General features: G+C 56.0%; 3 protein-coding genes and 2 long non-coding RNA genes across 6 annotated transcripts in view; 3 read left to right on the plus strand and 2 right to left on the minus strand.

Moving 5' to 3' along the window:
- Nucleotides 1–808: 808 nt before the first annotated feature.
- On the minus strand, nt 809–2,938 carry LOC129654903 (uncharacterized). The gene is made up of 3 exons (XR_008715652.1): nt 2,850–2,938; nt 2,050–2,073; nt 809–1,972 (listed from the first exon to the last, which is right to left on the minus strand). It is a non-coding gene; the product is annotated as an uncharacterized LOC129654903 (long non-coding RNA).
- A 375-nt stretch (nt 2,939–3,313) lies between these two features.
- On the plus strand, nt 3,314–8,432 carry HOXC10 (homeobox C10). 2 transcript variants are annotated; one of them, XM_055584664.1, is made up of 3 exons: nt 3,314–4,144; nt 6,542–6,634; nt 7,256–8,432. In XM_055584664.1, exons 1-3 carry the CDS (start codon nt 3,394–3,396, stop codon nt 7,531–7,533), a joined length of 1,122 nt encoding a protein of 373 aa, XP_055440639.1. In that variant the 5' UTR covers nt 3,314–3,393; the 3' UTR covers nt 7,534–8,432. The 2 variants fall into 2 exon arrangements, with proteins under 2 accessions (XP_055440639.1, XP_055440642.1); XM_055584667.1 differs by lacking the exon at nt 6,542–6,634.
- Nucleotides 8,433–13,027: 4,595 nt separating this feature from the next.
- HOXC6 (homeobox C6) overlaps nt 13,028–22,326 on the plus strand; it is a 35,746-nt gene continuing 26,447 nt past the window's right edge. Inside the window, exon 1 of the mRNA XM_055584738.1 lies at nt 13,028–13,128. The gene's annotated coding sequence lies outside the window, so the exon portion shown is untranslated. The remainder of the gene's footprint in view (nt 13,129–22,326) is intronic.
- LOC129654968 (uncharacterized) lies at nt 17,160–18,118 on the minus strand. Its single transcript, XR_008715686.1, has 2 exons — nt 17,836–18,118; nt 17,160–17,404 (listed from the first exon to the last, which is right to left on the minus strand). It is a non-coding gene; the product is annotated as an uncharacterized LOC129654968 (long non-coding RNA).
- On the plus strand, nt 18,283–21,505 carry HOXC9 (homeobox C9). The gene is made up of 2 exons (XM_055584692.1): nt 18,283–18,854; nt 20,592–21,505. Exons 1-2 carry the CDS (start codon nt 18,317–18,319, stop codon nt 20,834–20,836), a joined length of 783 nt encoding a protein of 260 aa, XP_055440667.1. The 5' UTR covers nt 18,283–18,316; the 3' UTR covers nt 20,837–21,505.

Below are 22,326 nucleotides of genomic sequence, written 5' to 3' on the forward strand. Positions count from 1 at the left end.
AGAAGGGCACAAGGGGCCAGGGTGCTTGGGGTGGGGGGGATTGTCAAAATATAGGTGCAGCCTGAGCCCCCCTCACTGTGGCCTAAAGCCCCTGAATTTTCGCATCCCCAAGTTGAGGCAAGAAGAGGGCAATCCTGAGTCAGGCATAGACTCGGCACTTTCAGGGAAAGTTGGGTAAATGGCTTAATGGTGATTTTAGCAACACAGACTTCTCCTGGACCCCAATCCAGTTCCCTAGGGGTGCAGGCCTGAGGCTCTAGGCCCCATGGGCTGGGCTGATGGGCGCCTGACAGCGGTGGCAAGCGGGGTGGCCGTGGTGGCCTGAGTGCCTTTGAACACCAGGCCCGGGCAATAGGACTGAACCGGCCTTTGCTCGATGGAGCCCGAGGGGGCAGGGCCAGGACCCACACTCGGACCCACACAGTCGCCCCCCTCTCACCGTTCTCGCCCATGCATCTTCCTTCTTTTCGCCTCCATTGGGGCAGAAACCCCAGTCTGCAATAACCCAACAAGTTATTCAAGTCTGTGGCTTCGGGTACTTGTTTAACAGCTCTGGGTTTGCGTTTATCCTGCGTAATTAAAGGCAAACATTTGTCCCACCGGGGGTCCCACTTAGGCTGATGAATTTGATTTCTTTTTTCATTAATGGGCCGTGTTTATCATACTTCTAATTATTTCAACCTTAAACACTATTCGTTCTTGTGAGGAGGTGGGAGTGGAGGCGGGAAGTTCGTTCTCCCCTGGGGGGATTATTTCCATGAATAATAACGAGGATTCTGAAAGCAACTCTGTCCCTACCCGGGGCTGAGGTAAGGAGTGGGTTTGGGACCGGGGTCAGGTTGGTCTGGGAGACAGGTCGCGAGGCCCAGTGAGTCTGCTTCCCTCCAGCTGGTTCCCCAGGTTTAGCCGTGGGGCTGGATGTTTTTGAGAGGTTATCTGGAGTTTGTCCCCCTCACTCTGCCGCCTCCCTCACCCCCTCCCGGGCTAGGCTCACACTCTTCCCCTTCAAGGCTCTTGAAAACCTTCCACAACCCCAGCAGATACCAGCCCGGCCTGGGCAGAGAGGGTCAGGGAATGATGTCCCGGCCCTCAGCTTCCAACACGGAGAGAAAGACCAGGAAAAGCCTGAGTCAAGCGGCCCCTGGGTGTGGGGGACAGGGCCCAGCAGACCCCAAAATGGGGGGCAAGGGCAAGGGATGGGACGTCAAACTCCAGGGACAGGCACACCAGGCAGGAAAATAAAGGAGACGTGAAAGAGGGGGGAGGGAACCCCCCAAAGCCATATAATTCTCAATTGCTTTGGTCTTTAATTTCATCGCCCCATAAATGAGGAAATATCAGTTCCCATACTAAATTTTTATCCTCGGCTGACAAATATGACGGGGAATTTTCGTTGGGTCCTCGTAAAAGCGAACAGTTTCGATCAAACTGGTGGGGAAAGACTTATGCAGATAATACAAACAGAGTGGCCATAAAGTCTCCGCGTTTCCCGCGGGGTGGGTGGTGGGACAAATGGCTCCTTGGATTGACTGCCGCCCCGGCTGGCCAAGTCTCATCTGGGGCCTAAACAGGCTAACCTTGCCCGGGCCAACCCCCTGTGCCGAGCCCACTGCGACCCCTGCAAATGAAAACACGAAAGCATTTCTAATCTCCCTTGGCTGGCCGGGTCAGCAAGTCACACATTACAAACATTTTCTTCCAGTTTTTCCTGGGGTTCAGGAACCTCTGAGCCTTCTCTCTCACCCTCTGGATGCAAGAAATCCCGGATTTCTTTCCGAAATCGTCTTCTAGAAGCCGCCGGCTTGGGCCTCCCTAGAAGGGATCCAGTCTCCTCACTCCACGCCAGGGCGCCCGGGGCTCAGGTCCCTTTCCCGGCCCGGCTCCAAACCTTTGGAAAATCGAAACCCGAGGCTCAGCACCGGGGGAAATGTGGGGCCACCGGAAAGACAAAATATTCTCCACATTCCGTTTCCTGAGGAAGGGGTAGAGAGTTTAGTTCGCTTTGGGAGAAAGGCGATGAAGAAACGGAAAGAACTATTTGAAACATACCTTGTCTCTTATTTCTCGCTTTCCCTTATTACAAAAAATAAAAATAAAAAAATAAAATAACAACCACAAAAATAGTCTGGTTCCGCTCCATTCAAAAATGCCCCCAGCTCCTTGGCTTCGTAAAGGACACTTCTGTAGGTCGGGTTTCGTGGCCTCTGTTGTCCCGGTTTCCCGGTTGATACGTGACTCCCCCCAAGCCGCTCGAGGCGGCCCCGAAGGTTCCCTCTTTCTCTCTGGGAATATTCCCTGTTTTCATGGGGGGCAAGGTCAACTGGAAAGCGAGGGCCGCCAGGGCTCGGAGCAAAGCAGCCGAACCGGCTCCAAGGCCAAAGCCTTCCAGCCCCTGAGTTGATAACCCCGGAGCCGCCCACCCAGCCAGGCCCAGGCCGCACTCCCTGGTCGGGGAGCCGGCGCTTTGGGTTGCCGGCTTCTTCCTCCCGCGACCCCTAAACCCCTTCGGAACCTCCCTCGCCCACGCAGCTCTAAAGCCGTCTTGACCCCTCCCTGGCCTGCCCCGGACACTGGAGATTCCCCGTCAATCCCCGCAGGGAACTGGCGACTCAACCAACTTCCGTGACAGGCGGTCCCGAGCTGAACTCCCAGCCCCAAGGAAGGAGCCCGACGAAGGAGGACGCAGGAGAGGAGAAACTTTAGTTCTGTTCGGGAGTCCTTAACTTTTTCTCTCCCTTTTTCTGTCCACAGGAGCCCTCCCCCAAACCTCACCCCACTCCCATCCCAAGGGAAGAAGTGGGGGCGGGGGCCAAGGCGAGGAAAAGAGGTGAGGAGAGGGGAAGAAGTACCTGAATCGTGTCTTGACCTTTTAATTTGAATTTGACTGTTTTGAGCCCTGAGTTGCCTCGCTGTCTCACTCTCTCCTGCATTTCCCCCCACCTTCTCCCGCCCCCCTCTCCCCAGGAGTTACAGGCTGGTTCCCGGGTAAGCAAACCCCATTCTCCCTAGAACCCCCGCACCCCCCTCTACCTCCCTCCTGCCCCCGTCGCCCCGGGGGCCCTTCCTTTGTTCGCGGGGAAGGGCTCCGACGCCCCTACCCCGAGGCGGCTGCTAGGTGGCGCTGTTACTCCACGCTGCACACTCCGCCTGCCGACAACTTGACCCCGCTGACGTCACGGCCGTCTGAATCATCAAGGCCATTTTCAAATCCCATTGGTCTAGCCGTCACATGGTGAGGCTCGAATGCGCGGATAATTATGGAGCTGATATTTCCCCCCCTCCCGTTCTTTTCCCTCCCGCCCCTTCAACCGCCCCCCCTCCCGGATGGGGGAAAAAAAAAGATGTCAGCTCCTCCGCTGTAGTATTGCTCCTTAAAAACCCCTCTCTCTGAAAATGACATGCCCTCGCAATGTAACTCCGAACTCGTACGCGGAGCCCTTGGCTGCGCCGGGCGGAGGAGAGCGCTATAGCCGGAGCGCAGGCATGTATATGCAATCTGGGAGTGACTTCAACTGCGGGGTGATGAGGGGCTGCGGGCTCGCGCCCTCGCTCTCCAAGAGGGACGAGGGCAGCAGCCCCAACCTCGCCCTCAACACCTACCCGTCCTACCTCTCGCAGCTGGACTCCTGGGGCGACCCCAAAGCCGCCTACCGCCTGGAACAACCTGTTGGCAGGCCGCTGTCCTCCTGCTCCTACCCACCTAGTGTCAAGGAGGAGAATGTCTGCTGCATGTACAGCGCAGAGAAGCGGGCGAAAAGTGGCCCCGAGGCAGCTCTGTACTCCCACCCTCTGCAGGAGTCCTGCCTCGGGGAGCACGAGGTGCCCGTGCCCAGCTACTATCGCGCCAGCCCGAGCTACTCCGCGCTGGACAAGCCGCCCCACTGTGCCGGGGCCAACGACTTCGAAGCCCCTTTCGAGCAGCGGGCCAGTCTCAACCCGCGAGCCGAACATCTGGAGTCTCCCCAGCTCGGGGGTAAAGTGAGTTTCCCTGAGACCCCCAAGTCCGACAGCCAGACCCCCAGTCCCAATGAGATCAAGACCGAGCAGAACCTGGCAGGCCCCAAAGGCAGCCCCTTGGAGAGCGAAAAGGATCGGGCCAAACCCGCCGACTCCAGCCCAGACACCTCCGATAACGAAGCAAAAGGTAAGGCCGCCTGGGCCGTGGTCCGGCTGGGACGCTCGGGCACTGGGTCTTCGTGGCCCCGGGCGAGGGCAGGGAGAGGGTTGGGCCGATGAGGCCCTGGACGGTCTTGGGAATGCGACCCCAGCTTGAGACTCGTGTCTGCTGAGCGCCAGGCTGGTGGCGCGTCACTTGGCTGGGGAAGGTAAGCGGCGAAGTGGAGGTGTAAGGCCGGCAGCGGCCGTGGGCGCCGAGACCGGGGTGGTGCACACCGCGGGCAGCCTGCGGGCGCCTTATGCTGCCCAAGGCGGGTGACCGCGCCTGGGTGTGTGCTGCCTTTGGTTTGCTTGTTCTACGTTGTTGTCCTGGGGGACTGATGTCCACCCCCCCTCAGGTCAGAAGCTTGCAAAAAAGCTTAAAATGGCGATCTTGGGCCAGGGACTAAGGGAAGCTTGGGAGACGGGGGATTTCGCTTTACTGCGTTTTCCCAGTTGAAAAGGTTTCCTGCGAAGCGCGATTTGTTGTTTGTGGGTCTGATTCCTGCGTGTGGTTTGGGCTTCTGCGGTTTTTGGCTCGGCCAGGGGCCTCGGGCCGCAGGGCTGGGGCCGGAAGAGGTGGAGGTGAAGGGCTGCCCGCTGCGTCCCTCCCTCCCCCAGATGCCTAGGCCGCCTATGGCGTTGGAACAGGGCATTTGGAATGTTGTTAAGTTTTTTGTCTTCCCTTTGAAATTTTTTTTCTTTTCCTTTTTTTCTAGTTGCATTTTTAAAAATGTAGTTTTCTCATTGGTTTCCAAAAACAGACTACAAATGAGTGGTTGGGAAATTTCTGTGTGCATAGTAAGCGGTTTTCTCCTGCAAGGGAGTGTGGCTTTAGTTGGATTTCATTGTGATTTTGGTTGGCGAGGGAAAGCCCAGGCAGAGTTCAAGCTCAGAGTTCAAGATTCATTTCTGCTGAAGGAGCTGGGGGCCTTCAGGACCCTTCTCTGACACCTGGAGAAAATGTAAAGGAAATGGGAGCAGTGGAGGGAGGCTGAGGCAGTTTTCCATGAAAAGTTGGAGCAAAAAGCATCAGAAAAGGCCTAACTGGCAGACAAGGTGGGGGCGGATAAACTGCTCCCCACAGCACTGGCTGTTGGAGGCTCTGTGTAAGAAGGGCTCTTTGGGTGGAGAGGCAGATGAAATAGTGAGAACTGAGCAGACTGAGGGCGGCCTGGGTCTTGTGGCGCTTTGTATATGGATGCGGTGCACATGCATGCCCGGCGGCAACCTGTGTCACACTCACACACACACACATGCCCTCTCATACATGCACACTCACTCTTTCAGAGGGTGAGGGCAGAGCCTCGCCCTTTTGGGTCTCCTCTGCAAATCAAAGGTGGGCCCTGGCAAGTCAGCCCATGGAGACCCTGGCCAGAAGATGGGCACGGGTGTGTTCCTGAAGGTGAGGGGGAGAGAGGCACACACACCCACGAAGCCTTAGTGGTGGCACATGTGCAGCACAGAAGTTTAATTTTATACCATCTCCCCACACCGTGGGCTTGGTTGGGGTGCAGATTTGGGGTAAGAAAAGCTGCATTCTAGCCCCACCAAAAGCAAAGTCAAGGTTAACAAGCCCACCTCCTAGCTCAAATTGCCCCCATGCCCGATAGACTCTCCTTTCTCTCCTGCCATTCCCCACACCATCTAAACCCTCCAGCCCAAACTAATCCTTCTCTGCCTTCTGCCTGTGCCCTTCTTGCCTCCATCCCCCCATTTTGGTACCTCCTCCAGGCCAGAGGCAAGCCCGCTTTGGGCCAGACTTCCCCACTTGTAATTTCTCCCCTTCCCCTAAACCCCAATTTAAAAAATCAATAGCACAGAGTTATATGTGGAGAGCCTTTGAACAATTTGGCAGGAGGCTGCAGGTGCAGAGGTGGGAGCAAAATTAAGGACATTCAAGTGTTTTAAACTAGAGCCTCAAGTTTGCATTTTTCTGGTGCCTCCTGGTTCCCCTAGGGCCCCCACCCCACTCCCCATCAAGATAAGATCCAGGAACTTGGCAGTTTCATTGGGCATAGAGGGGAATAGAGCACAGAGCCATCAGCAGAGTCCTTTGCTTGGTGTCCCTCTCGGGTCTCTGGACTCTGGGTTTTTTCCCTAGAAAAGATAGCCAAGGTCCCTTCTGCTGCCTAAGGTTCATTTCAGCGAGAATGTGTGCCAGGGGGAGAAGCTATCCATGAAGGAAAGGGAAATACACAGTATATTTAGAATATCTCCTTATATAAATAGACACACATGTACATATCCCTGTGTGTGCATATGGGGAGGAATGTGTGTCGCTGCAGAAATGCACATGTACATGCATGCATGCATATCTGCATAGACGAGGCAGGAGATTTCCAGGAGGCTGCATTTCCTAAGAATCTCTCTCCCTTGACCTTAGGTCTCTGGCCAGGGCAGTTGTCTGAGGACCCCTCAGCATGCCCCAGAGCTGTTGCCCCTGACCTCTGCTGCCTGCACAAGCTCCCTGCCTCAGGTACTCCTGGGGAAAACAGCCAGGAGAGGAAAAGCTGGCGATGGGAGATCCAGTGGGGGAAGAGTCGCTCTGTGGCACTTGGGGTGGGAGTCAGGGCTGGGGGTCTGACTCTGGCTGCAGAGACTGGGGCAACCTCCCTGCACTGAGTTGAAAGGGGCCAAAGCTCTCTGGGAATTGCCCAGGGCAGCGGGGTGGCCTCTGTTACCCAGTCTGAGGCCTGGAAAACACCTTTCCTTCTGGTTGGGTTTTTTTTTTCCCTAGAGCTGGAAGGGAACAGAGAGGAGGGAGGGTCTGGTGGGGCTTAGAGAGCCCACCAGGGTCAACAAGCTGAGGGACAGCGGGAGTACTCAGAACCTGCTAAGTCAAGGTGGACTGGGGTGATTTAAATTTAATAGACACGTTGGAGGCAAGTACCTTCTGTCTTTCTTCCCTGTAAGTTTAGACCCCAGAGAAATTCTAAAAGCCCTGAACCCAAGAGGACCCCACCAGCCAGGCCTGTGGGGCGAGAGCAGCTCCCCTGGGCTCCCTCAGCCGCCCCCACAGCAAGCTGGCTAAGGCTGCAGTGCTGCGAGGGTTTGCCTCTTCCAGGGATACTTATGCAAATAATGTTATTTTTAACAGAGGAGATAAAGGCAGAAAACACCACAGGAAATTGGCTGACAGCAAAGAGCGGAAGGAAGAAGAGGTGCCCCTATACTAAACACCAGACGCTGGAATTGGAGAAAGAATTTCTGTTCAATATGTATTTGACGCGAGAGCGCCGCCTGGAGATTAGCAAGACCATTAACCTTACAGACAGACAAGTCAAAATCTGGTTTCAAAATCGCAGAATGAAACTCAAGAAAATGAACCGAGAGAATCGGATCCGGGAACTGACCTCCAATTTTAATTTCACCTGAGCTCGGGGGCCTCCCCTCCCCCTCCCTTCTCCCCCCCCCCACCTTCTTTTCCCCGCCCCTCCTCCCTTTGTGCCTGGTGGTATATTTTTTTTTTCCTCCCTGAGTATAAATGCAACACGCCTGCAAAAAAGGCAAAGACCTCAGACTCTCCATCCAAGGGACCTATGGTTCGTGCTCCGAAGATGCGTCCACCTAAAGCATGAGAAATGGGGTGCTGGGGTGTGGGGTGTGGTGTGCCCACATAGATGAGGGTGGGAGTGTGGCTGGTGTGTGTGTCAACCCCTCACTCATGCACGCACTCACACATAGCATCCTGTTCTCCAGGCAAAGTTAAGGTCGAATCCACCCGATTATAGGGGGAAAAAAATCAACCAGAGAAGGTCTGTAATCTCGCAGAGCACAGTCAGAATCAGAATCGCTTCTTCCTTGCTGCATTTCCTCCTTAGAATAATAGACGTTTTGGAAAGTTCAGCTAGTGTTTGTGTGTTTGTTGTAGCGTCCAGCGCCTCTGCCAAACCCTCTCTGTGTCTTTACCTCCCAGTCGCTCTGAGAATCTGCTTGAAGTCTCGTATTTGTACTGCTTTCTGCTTTTCTCCCATCCTCCCAGCACCCCTACATCCTCCATCCACTGCCATCTCAGAAATTCCATTCAGAGGAACAAAAAACAATTTTAAAATTAAAAATAGAACATAGAGAAGCAAAGACAGAATGCCCCTCCCCCAAATATAACCCTGTCCCTGTCTGGGAGTTGTGTTATTTAAAGATATTCTGTATGTTGTATCTTTTGCATGTAGCTTCCTTAATGGAGAAAAAAAAAATCCTAATAAATTTCCAGAATCGTAATCCTCAAATGGGTGGTTTTTTTGTTTTTTAGTGTTTTTTTTTTTTTTTTAGCGACACCCTCCCCCCAAAGAGGCTGAGTGTGTGGATGTGTGTGTTTTGTGTTCGACTCATCTCCTAGAGCCTTTCTAGAACGTCTCTTGGCGGGTTTAATGTAAGTGAGAGACCATAACGTTGATTTAAATATTATCCAGGTGACCACAATAAGTCAAGGTCATAAAACAGTAATGTCAGGACGGTCTTGGTGCGCGCGAGAGGTGGATTTTATGATCTGCAAATATAATGTGGTGCTGCAGTAAAAGATGCATTTAAAGGTGACTGGAGGAGGGAAAGAGGCAGAAAGCAAACTGCAATCTTGAGGAGCAGACGGATCCCATTGCCTGGGGTGCTGGGCCAGGCGCACCCCACCGCTGCTGGGGGGAACCCCAAGAGCCCCCCACCTATCCAAGGAGAGGAATAAACTTAACCACCGGAGGGGGATGAGGAGCTGAGCACCCCCCCCCCTTCTCGACAGCAGCAGCAGAAGCGCGGGCAGTGGCAGGAGGAGGAGGCAGCGACAAGGTAAGAGAAGCGGTTTCTTGTTCTTCTCTTAGCGGCGGAGTGGGGACTAGCGGTGTCCCCAGGTGCCCAGCACGCATTGGGCAGAGCAGGGTGGAAGGTGTTCTGAGCATCTTTGCTTGCTGGGAGCCCAGGCTTGCCCTGTGGCGGCTCGAAGCGGAGGGCAGTGGCCACAAGCTCCCCCTCCCTGACCCATTGCCTTGGGGTTCGGCAGTGAAAGGGGTAAATTGGTGGTTTTTGGCTTCTTTCTTTACTCGGTCACTCAGGGTCGCCTGGAGCTCGACACATGGGTCTTGATGTAGCTCAGTCTGGTCGTCTGCTGAGGGGAGGCAGAAGGAGGATGGGCTGGTGAGGGCTGGAGCTTGAAGCTTAGGTTTTCCTGCTTTCTGCTGGTTTAGATGTGAGCCTTAGCCAGGCTCTCGGTCCCCACTTGCTCTGGCTGTGGGGCTTTGCCAGGCAAGTGGCCTGATTGGAAGAGGCTTTGGAGTGGTTCGGTCACACACGGACGAAGGGAAGCCGGAGTTCAGCTGAGAGACAGAGAGGATCAGAGGAAAGCTAGGAGAGCACAGGAGAGCCAGAAGGGCAAGACAGGGGACCCAGCCCGAGAGTGGAAGGACACTCCAGCTTCCCCCAGGGCCAGAGGCAGGGGGATAGCCCCACTGCGGTGCTGGGGGCGGGGCGGGGGTTTGGCGGCTTGAGGTCCCATTTCACCAGAGTCTCCCTGAGCGATTAAGCTGATGAGGCAGTCAGACCCCCTGCCCACCCAGCCACCCAAAGTCTACCCTCTAGTCCTTAGGGAGGTTGTGGGGGCGGAAAGGGGGACGGGGCTGAATTTCTTCCTTCCCCAACCCCCTTCCCTTCTCCTCCCGATAGATGCAAAGCTGAATCTCCCGCCCTGCTCGCTCAGCTGATCTGTGGCTTAGGTAGTTTCATGTTGTTGGGATTGAGTTTTGAACTCGGCAACAAGAAACTGCCTGAGTTACATCAGTCGGTTATCGTCGAGGGCCCCAACCCACCTATCCCGCTCCTACCCTCCCCAGTGGGACTGCTCCCCAGGCCCCCTCTTAGACAGGGCAAAATGGGTACAGACTGAGGAGGGCAAGCTGTGAGTGGAGCCACACAACAAGTCTGGAGAACCCCAGTTTATCTGTCCACTCAGCCTGTCCCAATCCCCGTGCTTGAGGGAGAGGAGTTTTTCCTGCAGCTATTGTTTCCTGGGCCCAGCTGATGGAGACAGACAAAGGAGGTCTAACCAATTCCAAGGAAATTCAGGAATTTGAGTAAGAGGTGGCCTGGCAGGCCAGCTCAGCTGGGTAGCAGGGTGGGGCAGGATGATTAGAAGAGAGAAGACCACAGAAATAGAAAGGAGTCTTTGAAGGGTTAGTTTTTCCCACTTGCCACCCCCGGGGGGGGGGGGTGGGAATCTGCCTCCAGTCAACTGGGGCTAGAGCTTCTTAGAAAAGTGGGGTGCGTGGGGGGTCCCAGGAGCTGGGGAACTCTGTGTGCCAGCTCAGCCATCTCCTCTTCCTCTTGTATAGCCCCATCCCCAGGAGAAGGGCATATTTAGGGTGTTAGTAGGCTAGAAGAAAGTCATCAAGTCCAAGTAGAAACCCCACACACACACACCCTACTGGGAAACATCAGGGCAAGAATCTGGCTCTGGTCTCTTTCTAGCTGTCTGTTGCCCGTAGGCCTTGGTCTGTTGTGTCTGTGCCTGTCAGGCAGCTGCTTGTCTTTGCACTGTGTGGAAAGGTCTGGGTGAACGGAGGCTGCCAGCGCCCACCATTATCATATTGTTGGAGAGGTTGTTGGCTGATGCCAGGGGGAGGAGGGGAGGACCTGGAGTAAAGGGGCATCTGAGCAATGTGCAGCTTTGCAAAGCTTCTTCCCCTCCTTGCCCCCTCTGGTTCCTCAGTTCTGGTCCTGGTTGCTAGAGAGAGGGCTCTCCAAACAGGTTTCTCTGCCTGCAGAGAAAAATGGGGAGGGTCACGGAAAATGGAGAGGTACACCCCTGCTCTCAGATTGGGAAAGAGAAAGTCAAAAGGCAAAGGACAGGTTCTTGGTTCTCTTACTTTGGAATTATTATGATTATTAAAACATTAGAAACTTTCAGACAGGGAAACAAAGTCATGTCCCTGTAACACAGTATATCCATGAAGTTTATTCACGCAGTTGTCTGCTGGGGGATATATTGAACCTTGCATGCGTGTGGGTCTCTGTTTCTATATCTCAGCCTCCTCCAGGCTCTCCCAGATCCCCTGTATATATTTTTGTGCATACTCATGTATTTCTCTCTCTCTCTTATACAAAGAGATCCCATGGAGATTAGAGGAAAGAATAGTAATAGAGCCTCCCTTCTCCCTAGCTGAAATTGTCGGTCTGTCTTTCTGTCTGTCCCCCAGCCCTTTGTAAGGGAAAAAAAAATCTCTTCCCTTGGAAGGAAGTGCTCAAATCGCCCTATGGCTCCCAGAGAAATGGGGAAGTTTTCAGAGAGGAAGGCCAGCTGGTGCGAGGCAGGCAAGGGCTTCCCCGGTTTGGGAGCCCTTGGCAGTCTCTGAGTTTTCAGGCTGTCAGAAGCCGGGGGCCAGCTGGAGTGAAGGGAGTCCCAGGCAGGGGCGGGGTGCTCAGGAGTGCCTGGCTTTGAGACAGTGCCCCTGATGGGCCGAAATTTACCAATGAACGACTTCTGCGCTTTGGGTCTCTCAGCCCCAATTTCCATTTCAGAGCTGGTGGGCTTATAGGGGGGTGGCCACAGAGCCATGGGTCTGGGTGTCCCCCCCCAACATCCTGGGGAGTGGGGTGCATTCTCACAGGGCCAAGGTGAGGGCCAGTCTGGTGGCCAGTGTCCACCGCAGGGCCCTGGGGCCGTGGATCATGGCTAAGGCGATGGTGATTATTTATTTGCTTCGCTGGAGGGGAGTCTTCAAAAGAAACAGCGTGAAGAGGAGGGAAAAAATTATCTCTCTGGTCTGTGGATATTAAGATGGATTTTTATTTCTTAAAGGACCCTCCCCGCCGAGAGCGCATAAGCGTAAACTTAATATATGCTCTGCAGCCTAACTCCAGAAATCGCAATAAAAGTTAAAACCTCCCCTACTGGTTTTTTTTAATTATGATATGGGAAAGAGGAGCAGGATTTATAGAGCTGAACTCTCGGCGTGTAAGTGTTTAAGACTTGCGGGAGAAGGAGGAAGAGGCAAGAGCTCGCCAAGGAGAGCCTTGGTCTCTGAGATCTCTCGCTGGCTGCGGGGGTCTCCGGCTTAGGCGGCGGATCATCTGTGGCCTTCCTGGGACCTCGGCTCCCGGGCACCCTACGGCCCGGCCCACCGCCCTGCCTCGGCTGGCTCGGAGATGCGGCCCTTCTTGAGAACAGGTGAAGGGCAGCGGGGTCGGGGAGAGGGGCCGCTGGTGGGGGCGTCGGGACACTGGGCTTTGTGTGGGCCCCGTGCAGGGGAGGAGGTGTGCAGCCCCGGGCAGGGCCGAGGCCTGAGGGTGGTCAGCGGGCGCCTTGGCTCGGAAGGGTGTCCGGGCCGGGCCCCGAGAACACGGACAAGGTGGATTGTGTGAGGACTTTGGCCGCAGATGGAGCGGAGCGGGCTCCCAGGCGGAGAGGCCAGCGGCAAGGCGGGCAACCGGATGTTGAGTCTGTAGGAAGGACCTTGAGGTCTGCTTGGTGTTTGGGCTGCCGGGGGGCGGCGGCCCAGAGTGTGGAGCGCGCAGCGCGCGGGGCGCGGCGGCCGGCGTGGGCGAGGCAGCAGGCCAGCACACCTCTGCAGCCGCAGGGCCGGGCCCAGGACGCCTGAACTGAGGCCGACCAATGGTCAGAGCGTGAAAAATAAATGCAGTTCAGAGTCTTTTTTTCTTTTCTACATCAGAGGTCCTTTCTTTTTTGTCTCTTTCGGAGATACCTGGATTTGGTCCAGAACAGGTTGCCCGCGGGAGGGCCCCGCGAGCAGCGGCGCGCGAGGGAGGGAGAGAGGGAGGGAGGGCGAGGAAGAGGGAGGGAGGGAAGGAGGGCGGGCAGCGGCGGCTGCGGTGGCCGGGGCTTCCCTCCCCCGGCGGAGGCGGCTGCCCTGCATCTGTGGCCGTGGGGAGCCGAGGAGCAGGTAACGAAGGCGCTTCCCGAGGCGGGATTGGACCAAGCCAGAGAGACCGAGTCTTCCGGGTCTCTGCCGGACGCCCTGGAGGGGAGAGAAGGTAGGGAGATCGGCGCCCGCCCGGCCTGGCAGAGAGGCCTGGGGAATGTTGAACCTGCATTTGATTTCAGACTCACACTCATGTTGTGAGTCTGCCTGCCTCTGGAGATGCGGTTTGCCTGTCTGTCTGTCTGTCCGTCTGAGACGTCCTAAACCCTAGGCTGTCCAGCCAAAGGCTGAAAAAAATCGGGGAAAAATTCGTCGGAATGTGCACTTTCATTCATTGGATTCTCGGCGACTCAGTGGGGCTAGTGGCTGGGCCCCCAAGTTGGAGGGCGCTTTCCTCCTGCTTTTTGGACGCCAGAACCTCTGGTTCCCTCCGCCATGGGCTGAGTTTCCGGCTCCAGGTTCGCGGGTTGCCCTGAGGTTTGAGGCCAGACAGCTCCTAGTCTGGCAGGGAGGGCGGGGGAAGAGACTAGCGGCTCTGGCTCCTTAATTGTACTTCGGACCCGTATTGTCTCTCCTTTCGCCACCTCCGCTTCCTCAGTCTGGGATCCAAAGTCACTGCAAATTTCCCTGCGACACCTACATCACACAAAGATCAGGTAACCAGGCGCCCAGTACCACGGGGGGCTCCGGGCGGAAAGCACCCCTAGCTCTGGGGCCGCTCCCCCTCCAGCCACTCCCCAGGCTGGGAAACCAGATCGGGTTGGGGGAGCGGAAATAGCCCCGTTTGCTGCGGGGCGCAGGGCAGGGGGCCGGAGGGAATGTAGGCCGTGGCGTTGAGAGGGCCACGTTCACAGGCCCTGGGGGTTTCACTCCTGCTGGGCTTAGCGGCTGGACTCCTGGTGTGTAGGGATCCCGGATACCCACCTGGGGTGGGGGCAAGACGCTGGTCTCCTCGCGGCGGGCCAGGAGAATTCAGTTTCTGCTTCCAGCGCAGGCCTGAGCTAGGAGGAGTTGTGTGTGTGGGTGTGTTTTTCCCAACAAAGAGGGATCAGGAGAGAAAAGGGGGGAAAGGAGTGGGGAACCGAGGAGGGGCGGGGAGGAGGAGAGGGCAGCGGAGAGGTGAACTGAGCCCATTTCAGGGGGAGAAGGAAAACGAAAGCAAATGGAGCACGCAGGGCCTCCTCCGCGCAGGCGGGTGCTGACGAGCCGGGAGCGGGCGCCCTGCCTGCGGCTGCGGGAATGACCCGCTGGGGGACCGGGAGAAAGCCTGTTTTAAATATAATCCGAACTTGACGGTGTGGATTGAACCGGAGGGAATTTAAATCACTAAAAGGGAGGTGCAGGGCCAGGGGAGGGGATCAGTCTAACCTGTGTTTCTGTCTGTCTGTCCTGCCCACGGTGGTGCTAGCTTGATTGTGATCCCAGCTGTCCAGGTCTGAGGTGATGTAGTCAGGGTGCTCCTCCCCCTGAGGGGGCTCTCCTCTGCCCAGTGCCGTCTTTGGGGGTCAGAAGAGAGCTCTAAGAACCACAGTGAATGCACAGCTGCTAGCTAAAGCTGGAGTCCTCCCATCTCCCAACAGGGACTCCCAGTGGCCTCCAGTCCCTCGGGCTCCCCATCGGTGATAAGGAAAATTGAGGGGAGTGGTGGGGGTGAGAGGGAGTCTGGGAACCTGGCAGGCGTAACTGAACCTGGGAAGACAAACCCCTCCTTCTTGGTGCTCCCACATCCTTGGTGCCCCCACATCCTTGGTGCCCTCCAGGTCTGGATTTGGGGAGAGCCCTAGGGTCTGCTTCAGAGCTCTGACTTGCCACCCCACCTCCAAATGCAGAGGATGGGGGTACCGTCCACATGTAGTTGTGGAACCCAAGGGATGGCCTGGTGGCCTGGTGAACTCAGGGATTCTCAGCCTCTTCCAGCCCCCCTCCCCCAGGCTGCCTCTCTTAGCAAGGCCCAGGCAAAATGGGGTGTTGGTGGGGAGGAGGCTGTGGGTGAGGCCTGCTTCCAGATCCACAGCTGTGTCTGTGCCTGAGTGGGGAGGGTCTGAATTCATGCTCTGAAACGAAGGCGACAACCTCCCCTCAGTTTCACAGGGAATTTGATGGCAGCAGAGAGCGTGGGCCTGGTGATCTTGGCTGCCCCACTGCTGCTGCCTCTGCTGGGTGGGCAGGCTGCTCAAGAGTTGAAAAGAAGGTGGTGGCCAAGCTGGGTAGGAGAGAAAGGGGCATCTGTTTACAGCCACTGTGTCTGGGGGGCTTTCCCAAATAGTAGAAGGCCATAGGAGAGGGGCTTTGGGGGGCAGCTTCCTTCTAGGAAGACTGAGGTAGGGGTAGATGGGCCCTGTCCCCTGGCGAAGACGAAAAGGAGGAGCCGGCGGGCTTGAAACCTTCTCCTTCATCCTGTCTTCTTTGCTCCTTGATTGAGAGCGTGGCTCAGCTCCCAGCTGCCTGGGTAGCTGCCTGGGCCGAGATAGGGTTCTATATCCTGGAGGCCTGGTGTCCCCACCCCAGCAGGTCGCCCGGGAGGGGCAGGAGAGGAGGCCTCTTCCTCCTTTGTGTCCGGACAGAAGTGGCCGCCGCGCCCAGAGCCAGTCCCGCGGCAAAGGCCCGGCCAGCCAGCGGGTTGCACAATGCCACGGCTGCTCGGTCAGCCCGCGCCCTGCCCCGTCCTGCCTGCCTGTCGCCGCCTTTCCTCCGACTCTCTCTGCATGCCTTCCTTTCCTTGCTCTTCCCTCTCTTTCATCCTGCCTCCCCTCTTTTCTTTCTTCCCTCTTTCTTTTATTCTAATCCGTTTTCTTCTTTCTTTCCCTCCTTCCTTCCTCCCTTTCTCTCTGGGGACCTGGCGCCGTGCTTCAGTCTTGCTGTCTCAGGCTGTCTCGGGCTCAGTCTCTCTCAGGCTCTGTCCCCTGATGTCCTCTTGGTCACAGTCTGGCCCCGGGCCCTCTGAACGCTCCGCGGCTCTGCTCAGCATTGCCAGCAGCCACCCAAGAACCAGGCAGGGTTCCCTGCCGCCAGGGCTGGGGGGGAGGTGCAGATGGCGCTGGGAATTGGGAGGAAGCCTAGGCAGGGGGACTGTAACCTGCAGTCTTTTCCTTGAACTAGTGAGGGAGAATTTTTGATTGACAGCTAACCCAGCTCCATCAAGGCCAAAGAGATACTCTGTTTCTTGCTGTAATTTGACTTTTCCAAAACCAGTCCAGTCAGGGGGCGGGGGGCGGTGAGGAGAAGATAATCAGAGCTGAGGGTGAAGAGGCTGAGGCCCCGGGTCGCCTCTCCCCAGCCGGGTACTTCTCATGTCCCCCCCATGCGTCGAAATCCCAGCCCCGCTAGACCGAAAAGGAGAGAACCCGAGAAGGGGAGGAGCAGGGACTGGGGTGGGGGCCTGGCAGGCTGGGGTCAGTGCTGCGGGCTGCAGACAGACCCTTCCCCCTCAACTTTCCTCACCCCCCTTCTCCCAAACACACACACTAGTCTCTGGAACACCTCTCTCTAGCCCTTCTCCTCCTTAAAGGAGACAGGTTGACAGAGATGCAAGAAAAAAGCAGCCTCCGCGCCCCCCCCCCCCCACCCCTGGTGTTTGGTCCCATCCTGAGGACAGGAATGGGAAAGAAGAGCAGGCATCTCCAGTCTGAGAAACCTTGTCCTTCCCTGCTGCCTCAGAGCCTGTGTCTTAGCCTCAGCTCCTGCCTGTTTCCCTTGGCGCAAACTGGACTATTCCCTGCTGACCCTGAAATTGCACCCCTCCTTCAAATTCACTCTGCCCTGACTAGAACGCCTGTGTCTCTGGGGATATCACCTGTTCTTCTCCCCCACCCCCACCAACTTCCCTGCCCCTCTCTTGCACCCACACTGAGAATTTCCTGCTTGCCTTTGCCCACCTTTGCTAAACCACCATGGGACAGTCTGATGAAAAGCAGAGGGCTGGGCAATGAATGCACCCCAAATTCAAAGAGGAGGGTAACAACCAACTTACTGAGGGGGAAGGAATCCAAGTTGTGTGATCTTCCCTGCCATCACACTGCCCCCTCCAGAATTCCTGTGTCTGACTCCAAAGAAATTGCTTTCTCCCATTCCTTCATAGCTTTTTTTCGTTCCAAAAACAGCCTACAATTTTATTTAATGAAAGACACATTTATGAACAATCAAATGATCCTCATAAAAATTTTATTGAAGGACGTAAAAACAAGCTACTTGCCCACGACCGAGGTCGTTCTCTCGCCTTGCCCGCTCTCACCCTGGCTCTCTGTAGAGAGAGCCCCGGTAGTGACTTCTTTTTTGGGGGGAGGGTAGGATGTCTCAGAGATGGAGTTGAGGGCAAAAGAGGGCGAACAGGAAGACGGGACGGGGACACCCCACTGAAGTTGTGTAGATCTCTTCTCCACTTCTTCAGGCTGGCAAAGAAAGATAAAGATACAGACAATAAATTTAAAATAAAGACGTTTGCATATCTGTGCCAAAGCAAAGAGAGGACTTCTGGTGACAGAGGTGTACAAGTTCCCAAGGTCCTACCCCTCCCAGCCTTGGGCCACCTTCCCCAAGCTTCCCCTGCCCAGGATTTGGGGGGCTGAGTTGGCCAGTGGCAGAAGGACGCTCCCCTTTCCCTCCTTCCCTCCCTCCACCCCAGCTTCCCCAGTCCCCTCCCACTCTCCCTCCCTCGCTGCTGCTGCTCCAGAAAGAAATACATACATACACACTATTTAAAAACGCATTTTTAAAAGCCACGTTCCGAACTGACAATTGCTGATCTCGGCTCGCGCAGAGACTGCGGGAGCGTCGGGACCGACAGAGACGGATTACGTCAAGAAATAGTTCCTCCACCTACCTCGGCCGGGCTCTCTGCCCCTGCGGGGCTCCAGCGCCCAGCTCAGCCCCGAGGGTCCGGGAACCCTGGCTTCGGGGACTGGCATTGGCACCCCATTAAGAAATCCTCCCGGGGGTGGGGGCGGAGGCCATCTGCTTATGGGTGGACACGGGCAGGGGCTTCTGTGCTGAGATGCGAGTTGTCCTTAGGGGGCGGCGGGTCCTTGGGTCCAGAGTTGCGGACCCCCAGGAAAACGCAGGTCGCGGGGATCAGCAGAGAGAAGGGGGTGGGAGAAGAGAAAAAAAAAAGCCAGGAAAAAAAGCCCCTGCGCATTGATCCGCGCCGTATTTTTGGGTAAATACGATCACGTGGGGGCCGGGGAGCCAATGAGCTGCGGGGAAAAGGCTGGAAAAATAATTACCTGCCTTGATTGTTCTGTGAGCAGATAAAAAGTACATATACAGTTCATACAATAATCTTATGTATGTAAAACCCTGTTACGATGTCGGCGACGGGGCCCATCAGTAACTATTACGTGGACTCGCTCATCTCTCACGACAATGAAGACCTCCTAGCGTCCAGGTTTCCGGCCACAGGGGCTCACCCCGCCGCCGCCAGACCCAGCGGTTTGGTGCCGGACTGTAGCGATTTTCCGTCCTGTAGCTTCGCGCCCAAGCCGGCAGTGTTCAGCACGTCGTGGGCGCCCGTGCCCTCGCAGTCGTCCGTGGTCTACCACCCGTACGGCCCCCAGCCCCACCTCGGCGCCGACACGCGCTACATGCGGACTTGGCTCGAGCCGCTGTCCGGCGCCGTCTCCTTCCCCAGCTTCCCTGCCGGGGGCCGTCACTACGCCCTCAAGCCGGACGCCTACCCCGGGCGCCGCGCCGACTGCGGCCCGGGCGACGGCCGCAGCTACCCGGACTACATGTACGGCTCGCCCGGGGAGCTGCGCGACCGCGCCCCGCAGACCCTGCCCTCGCCCGAGGCGGACGCCCTCGCCGGCAGCAAGCACAAAGAGGAGAAGGCCGACCTGGACCCCAGTAAGTTGGGAGCAATTTTCCTTTACAACCCGCGCGGGAGGGGAGGGGAGGCCAGGCGGGGGGAGCGGATTACAGCCCCTCGGAGCGGCGCAGGGAGCGCGGGAGAGGGGTGAGGGCGAGGACTCAATAAAAGCGAATTACCTTGGGGAGCTTTCAGGGGCAGGAAGGTCTGAGAAGGGGGCCCAGGGAGCCAGGTTGGGAGAAGGCTGAGGGGGGCTCCTCTCCCAGGAGCTGGCTTTGATGAGACCCCCGCCCCCACACCCCCAGCCCAGGCTTTTTGGCTCAGTCACTACTTTCGGAGAAATGCAGACAGGGCCAGGGGATAGGGTGGGGGCGAGGTTCATTTATGGTTTGGGATGAGATGGGGGAGAGATGAGGAGGACACTGGGGATAGAGAGGAAATAACCCCAAGGAGAAAAGCCACCCCTACCTCCCAGGCAGTGTGGGGGTCCTCACCCCACTAGAGATTCATAAAACAGAAGGTCCATGGGCTTCTCCCCCAGGAACCCTGGATGAGAGGTCTGAGGGCTTTCTCAGCCTGGGAACTTGGAGGGATCAGGACTTCCAGAGTTGAGGGAGAGAAGAGGGGGTCCCAGTCTCCTTAAACTTGAGAGCCCTCTTCTGAGGCTCTGCAGGAGAGAGGGGTGCGAATGGGGGTCAGGGATAAGGAGTGGGGAGAAGCATCTCCCCAGATTAGAGAATTGCACACACACACACACACACACACACACACACACACACACACACACTCCAATCAGGGAAAGGGGAGCCTTCTGAGTATTGCAGAGAAAGGCAAGGGTAGGTGTTTTTTTTTTTTTTTTTGGAGGGGGGACAGGTGAGAGCTGCAGGGCCAGAAAGAGGATAGAAGGGGAAACAGCAGGAGGAGGGGGTGCAGCCCCTGGGTGTGAGGAAATGTCTGGGGGAGACCCAGGAGGGGGCTGCAGGAAAGGATTTCCTGCAGCCCCATCAGGGGCCAGGGCCTAATTATACCCCTCTGAAGGTTTCCCTCCTTGCCCTCAGCTACTCCCATAAACCTGAAATTGGAGGCTTGGCTCCTGCAGAGCCTGTCCTGGGGCTGGCAGGAGGAGGGGGCACTGGAAGCCAAAGAGGGAAGCTAAGATATAGGGGAGCCTGTCCCCAAGGCCAGCAGCTCCCTGGGGAGAGGAGAAAGGCTTTTCCCATCCCAGCATCACCCTGAGAATTCGCCTCAGCAGGGTTGAATTCCGAGAGCGGAGATGGGGCTCTGGAGAGGATACTGAGGGGCTTGGGGACTCTCAGGGTCAGGAAATAGAACTGCTGAAATTTCAGGACTTGGTCGTGGGCTGGGAGGATGGGAGGGGGCAGAGGAGGAGGGAAGTGGGGAGGAGAGAGACCTCGCTATAAAAATAAAAAACAAGAGAGAGAAGCGTTTATGGGCCTATGAAACGGTTGGGAATTTGGACTTTTTATGAGGATATTCTCGAATTACTACTCTTGAAGCTGAGGAGGACCAGACTGTAGAGGCTTTGATAGCTTCGATTTCCTATAGTTTTAGGTGCTGGAAACTGAGGAGGGGAAAGATAGGGAGGGGGGAGACCGCAAAAGCAGTAAGGGGGGTGGAATTCCTAAAGCAAAACGTGTCCAAATTCAGGTTCAATTATTGGGTTTGGGGAGCCAGGCTGAGCCTGAGGATGGGGTGGCAGGGGTCCTGGGCTGGAAAGGGGCTCCACTGACCCCTGCCTGTGTTTGGCCCTCCAGGCAACCCCGTGGCCAACTGGATTCACGCCCGTTCCACGAGGAAGAAGCGCTGCCCGTACACCAAGTACCAGACGCTGGAACTGGAGAAGGAGTTTCTCTTCAATATGTATTTAACCAGGGACCGTCGGTACGAGGTGGCCCGGGTTCTCAACCTCACCGAGCGGCAGGTCAAAATCTGGTTTCAGAATCGGAGGATGAAGATGAAAAAGATGAATAAAGAGAAAACCGACAAGGAGCAATCCTAAACCCTGCCCCAGCCTGCTGCCTCGCACAGCCAAGGGAAAAACAAAACAAAACAAAAAACCCACAAAATACCCCAGCCCAGGCGGGAGACAGCACTGAAAGAAAAAAGGAAAGAGCAAGATAGAGAAAAGCCAATCGGCTTAAAAAGGAAAAAAAAAAGGGAAGGGGAAAAGGAAAACTCTTGCAATTTGGGAGGGTTCAGTGTTGAGAAATTGGTGTTTTAGAGTTAGTTCTACCCAGCGAGGAGGAGGAGGAGGCGGGGAGAGAAACCGCGTTCTCTTCTCCCAGCGCAACTGAAATAAATGACACACACAAATGTGATTTTTTTTTTCTTCTTTCTTCAGAGAAGCCAGTACTTGAATCGCTATATTTCTATTTTTTTTCATGTATTGTATTTGGTCCGGGCCATCACTCCCCAGGCCTGGGGTGCTCTGTGTGCAGATTTTGTACAAACACACACACGCGCACACATACAACATACACAAGTATGCTTCCCAGCCCAGGAGCGAAAAGGCGAGGGCCGGGGACCATGCCGCAGGCTGGGTCCAGCGGCGCAGGCCGGCGCCTCTGGCATGTACATAGCAGTGTCTCCTCTCATCCTCAGAGTCGGTCTGTAACGTGCTTCTGTTTGTTATGGTAGAACAGCTCTGTGTTAATATATCGAAGTCACTTAAAAAACCAGAAACCCAACTGCATCCAGTTCTCATTATTTCTCCTCCTTGTCGCTCCCAGGCTTCTGACGTGGAGGAGGCAAGTGCTTAGATCCTTTAGGGGAGGTGGGAGCCAGGCAAGGGTCTCCCCCTACTTCGGAAGGGCAAGTGCCCGCCACTCCTCCCCAGGCAGGGTGTGATGGGGCTAAGAGGCTCCCGGGGTGTGGTGGAGGCTGCTGAGGCCCGGGTGCCGCCTGTGCCTTCCCTGGCTGGCTGCCTGTGAGTCTCCTGGTAGCTCGATGGAGTCCCTGGGGGTGGGGGTATGGCATGAATGGTTTTCCTTGGCTGTAATTAATTGTAATAATTTATGAGTACATGAGATCGGAGGGAAGAGATAGGTAAAGATGAAGGTTGCATGCTGGGTGCAGGCCGGGGCTGGATTCTTGCCTGGCTGCATCTGTGCTTTGAGGGGTGTCTTGGTGGGGGGGAGGCTGCTAAGGAGGGTGTGCGGTGAAGGGTGAAGAGGAAGGCCCTGCAGGCCTCAGGGAACTGGACAGGCACTGGACATTGAGAGTGAAAGAAGATGCAGAGAGAGAGCAGGGGGAGAGAGTAGAGAGGGAAGAAAGAAAAGGGAGGAAAGAAGGGGGAGAGAAGAAAGATGGCAAAACCAATGCAATCAAGATTAGATTTAGTTTCTATTTCTCAGTGTATTCTCAGTTCCTCTCTCCATCTCCTAGTTCTCTCTTTTCTATTCAACCTATCTCTCTGGTGCTTAATTTGAATGTTGATCTGGGGGTGAAGTTTGAATGTTGATCTGGGGGTGACAGTGGTTATGCTGAGCA

Source organism: Bubalus kerabau, chromosome 1 (assembly GCF_029407905.1).
Source record: "Bubalus kerabau isolate K-KA32 ecotype Philippines breed swamp buffalo chromosome 1, PCC_UOA_SB_1v2, whole genome shotgun sequence".
Taxonomy (NCBI): domain Eukaryota; kingdom Metazoa; phylum Chordata; class Mammalia; order Artiodactyla; family Bovidae; genus Bubalus; species Bubalus kerabau.

Excerpts from the sequence above, each read along its gene's own strand:
- HOXC10 (XM_055584664.1), top strand. The coding sequence starts at position 3,394 with ATGACATGCCCTCGCAATGTAACTCCGAACTCGTACGCGGAGCCCTTG. Across the intron at positions 4,145-6,541 it reads CTCCGATAACGAAGCAAAAG|GTCTCTGGCCAGGGCAGTTG; the intron begins GTAAGGCCGCCT and ends CCTTGACCTTAG. Across the intron at positions 6,635-7,255 it reads GCACAAGCTCCCTGCCTCAG|AGGAGATAAAGGCAGAAAAC; the intron begins GTACTCCTGGGG and ends TATTTTTAACAG.
- HOXC9 (XM_055584692.1), top strand. The coding sequence starts at position 18,317 with ATGTCGGCGACGGGGCCCATCAGTAACTATTACGTGGACTCGCTCATC. Across the intron at positions 18,855-20,591 it reads GAAGGCCGACCTGGACCCCA|GCAACCCCGTGGCCAACTGG; the intron begins GTAAGTTGGGAG and ends TTGGCCCTCCAG.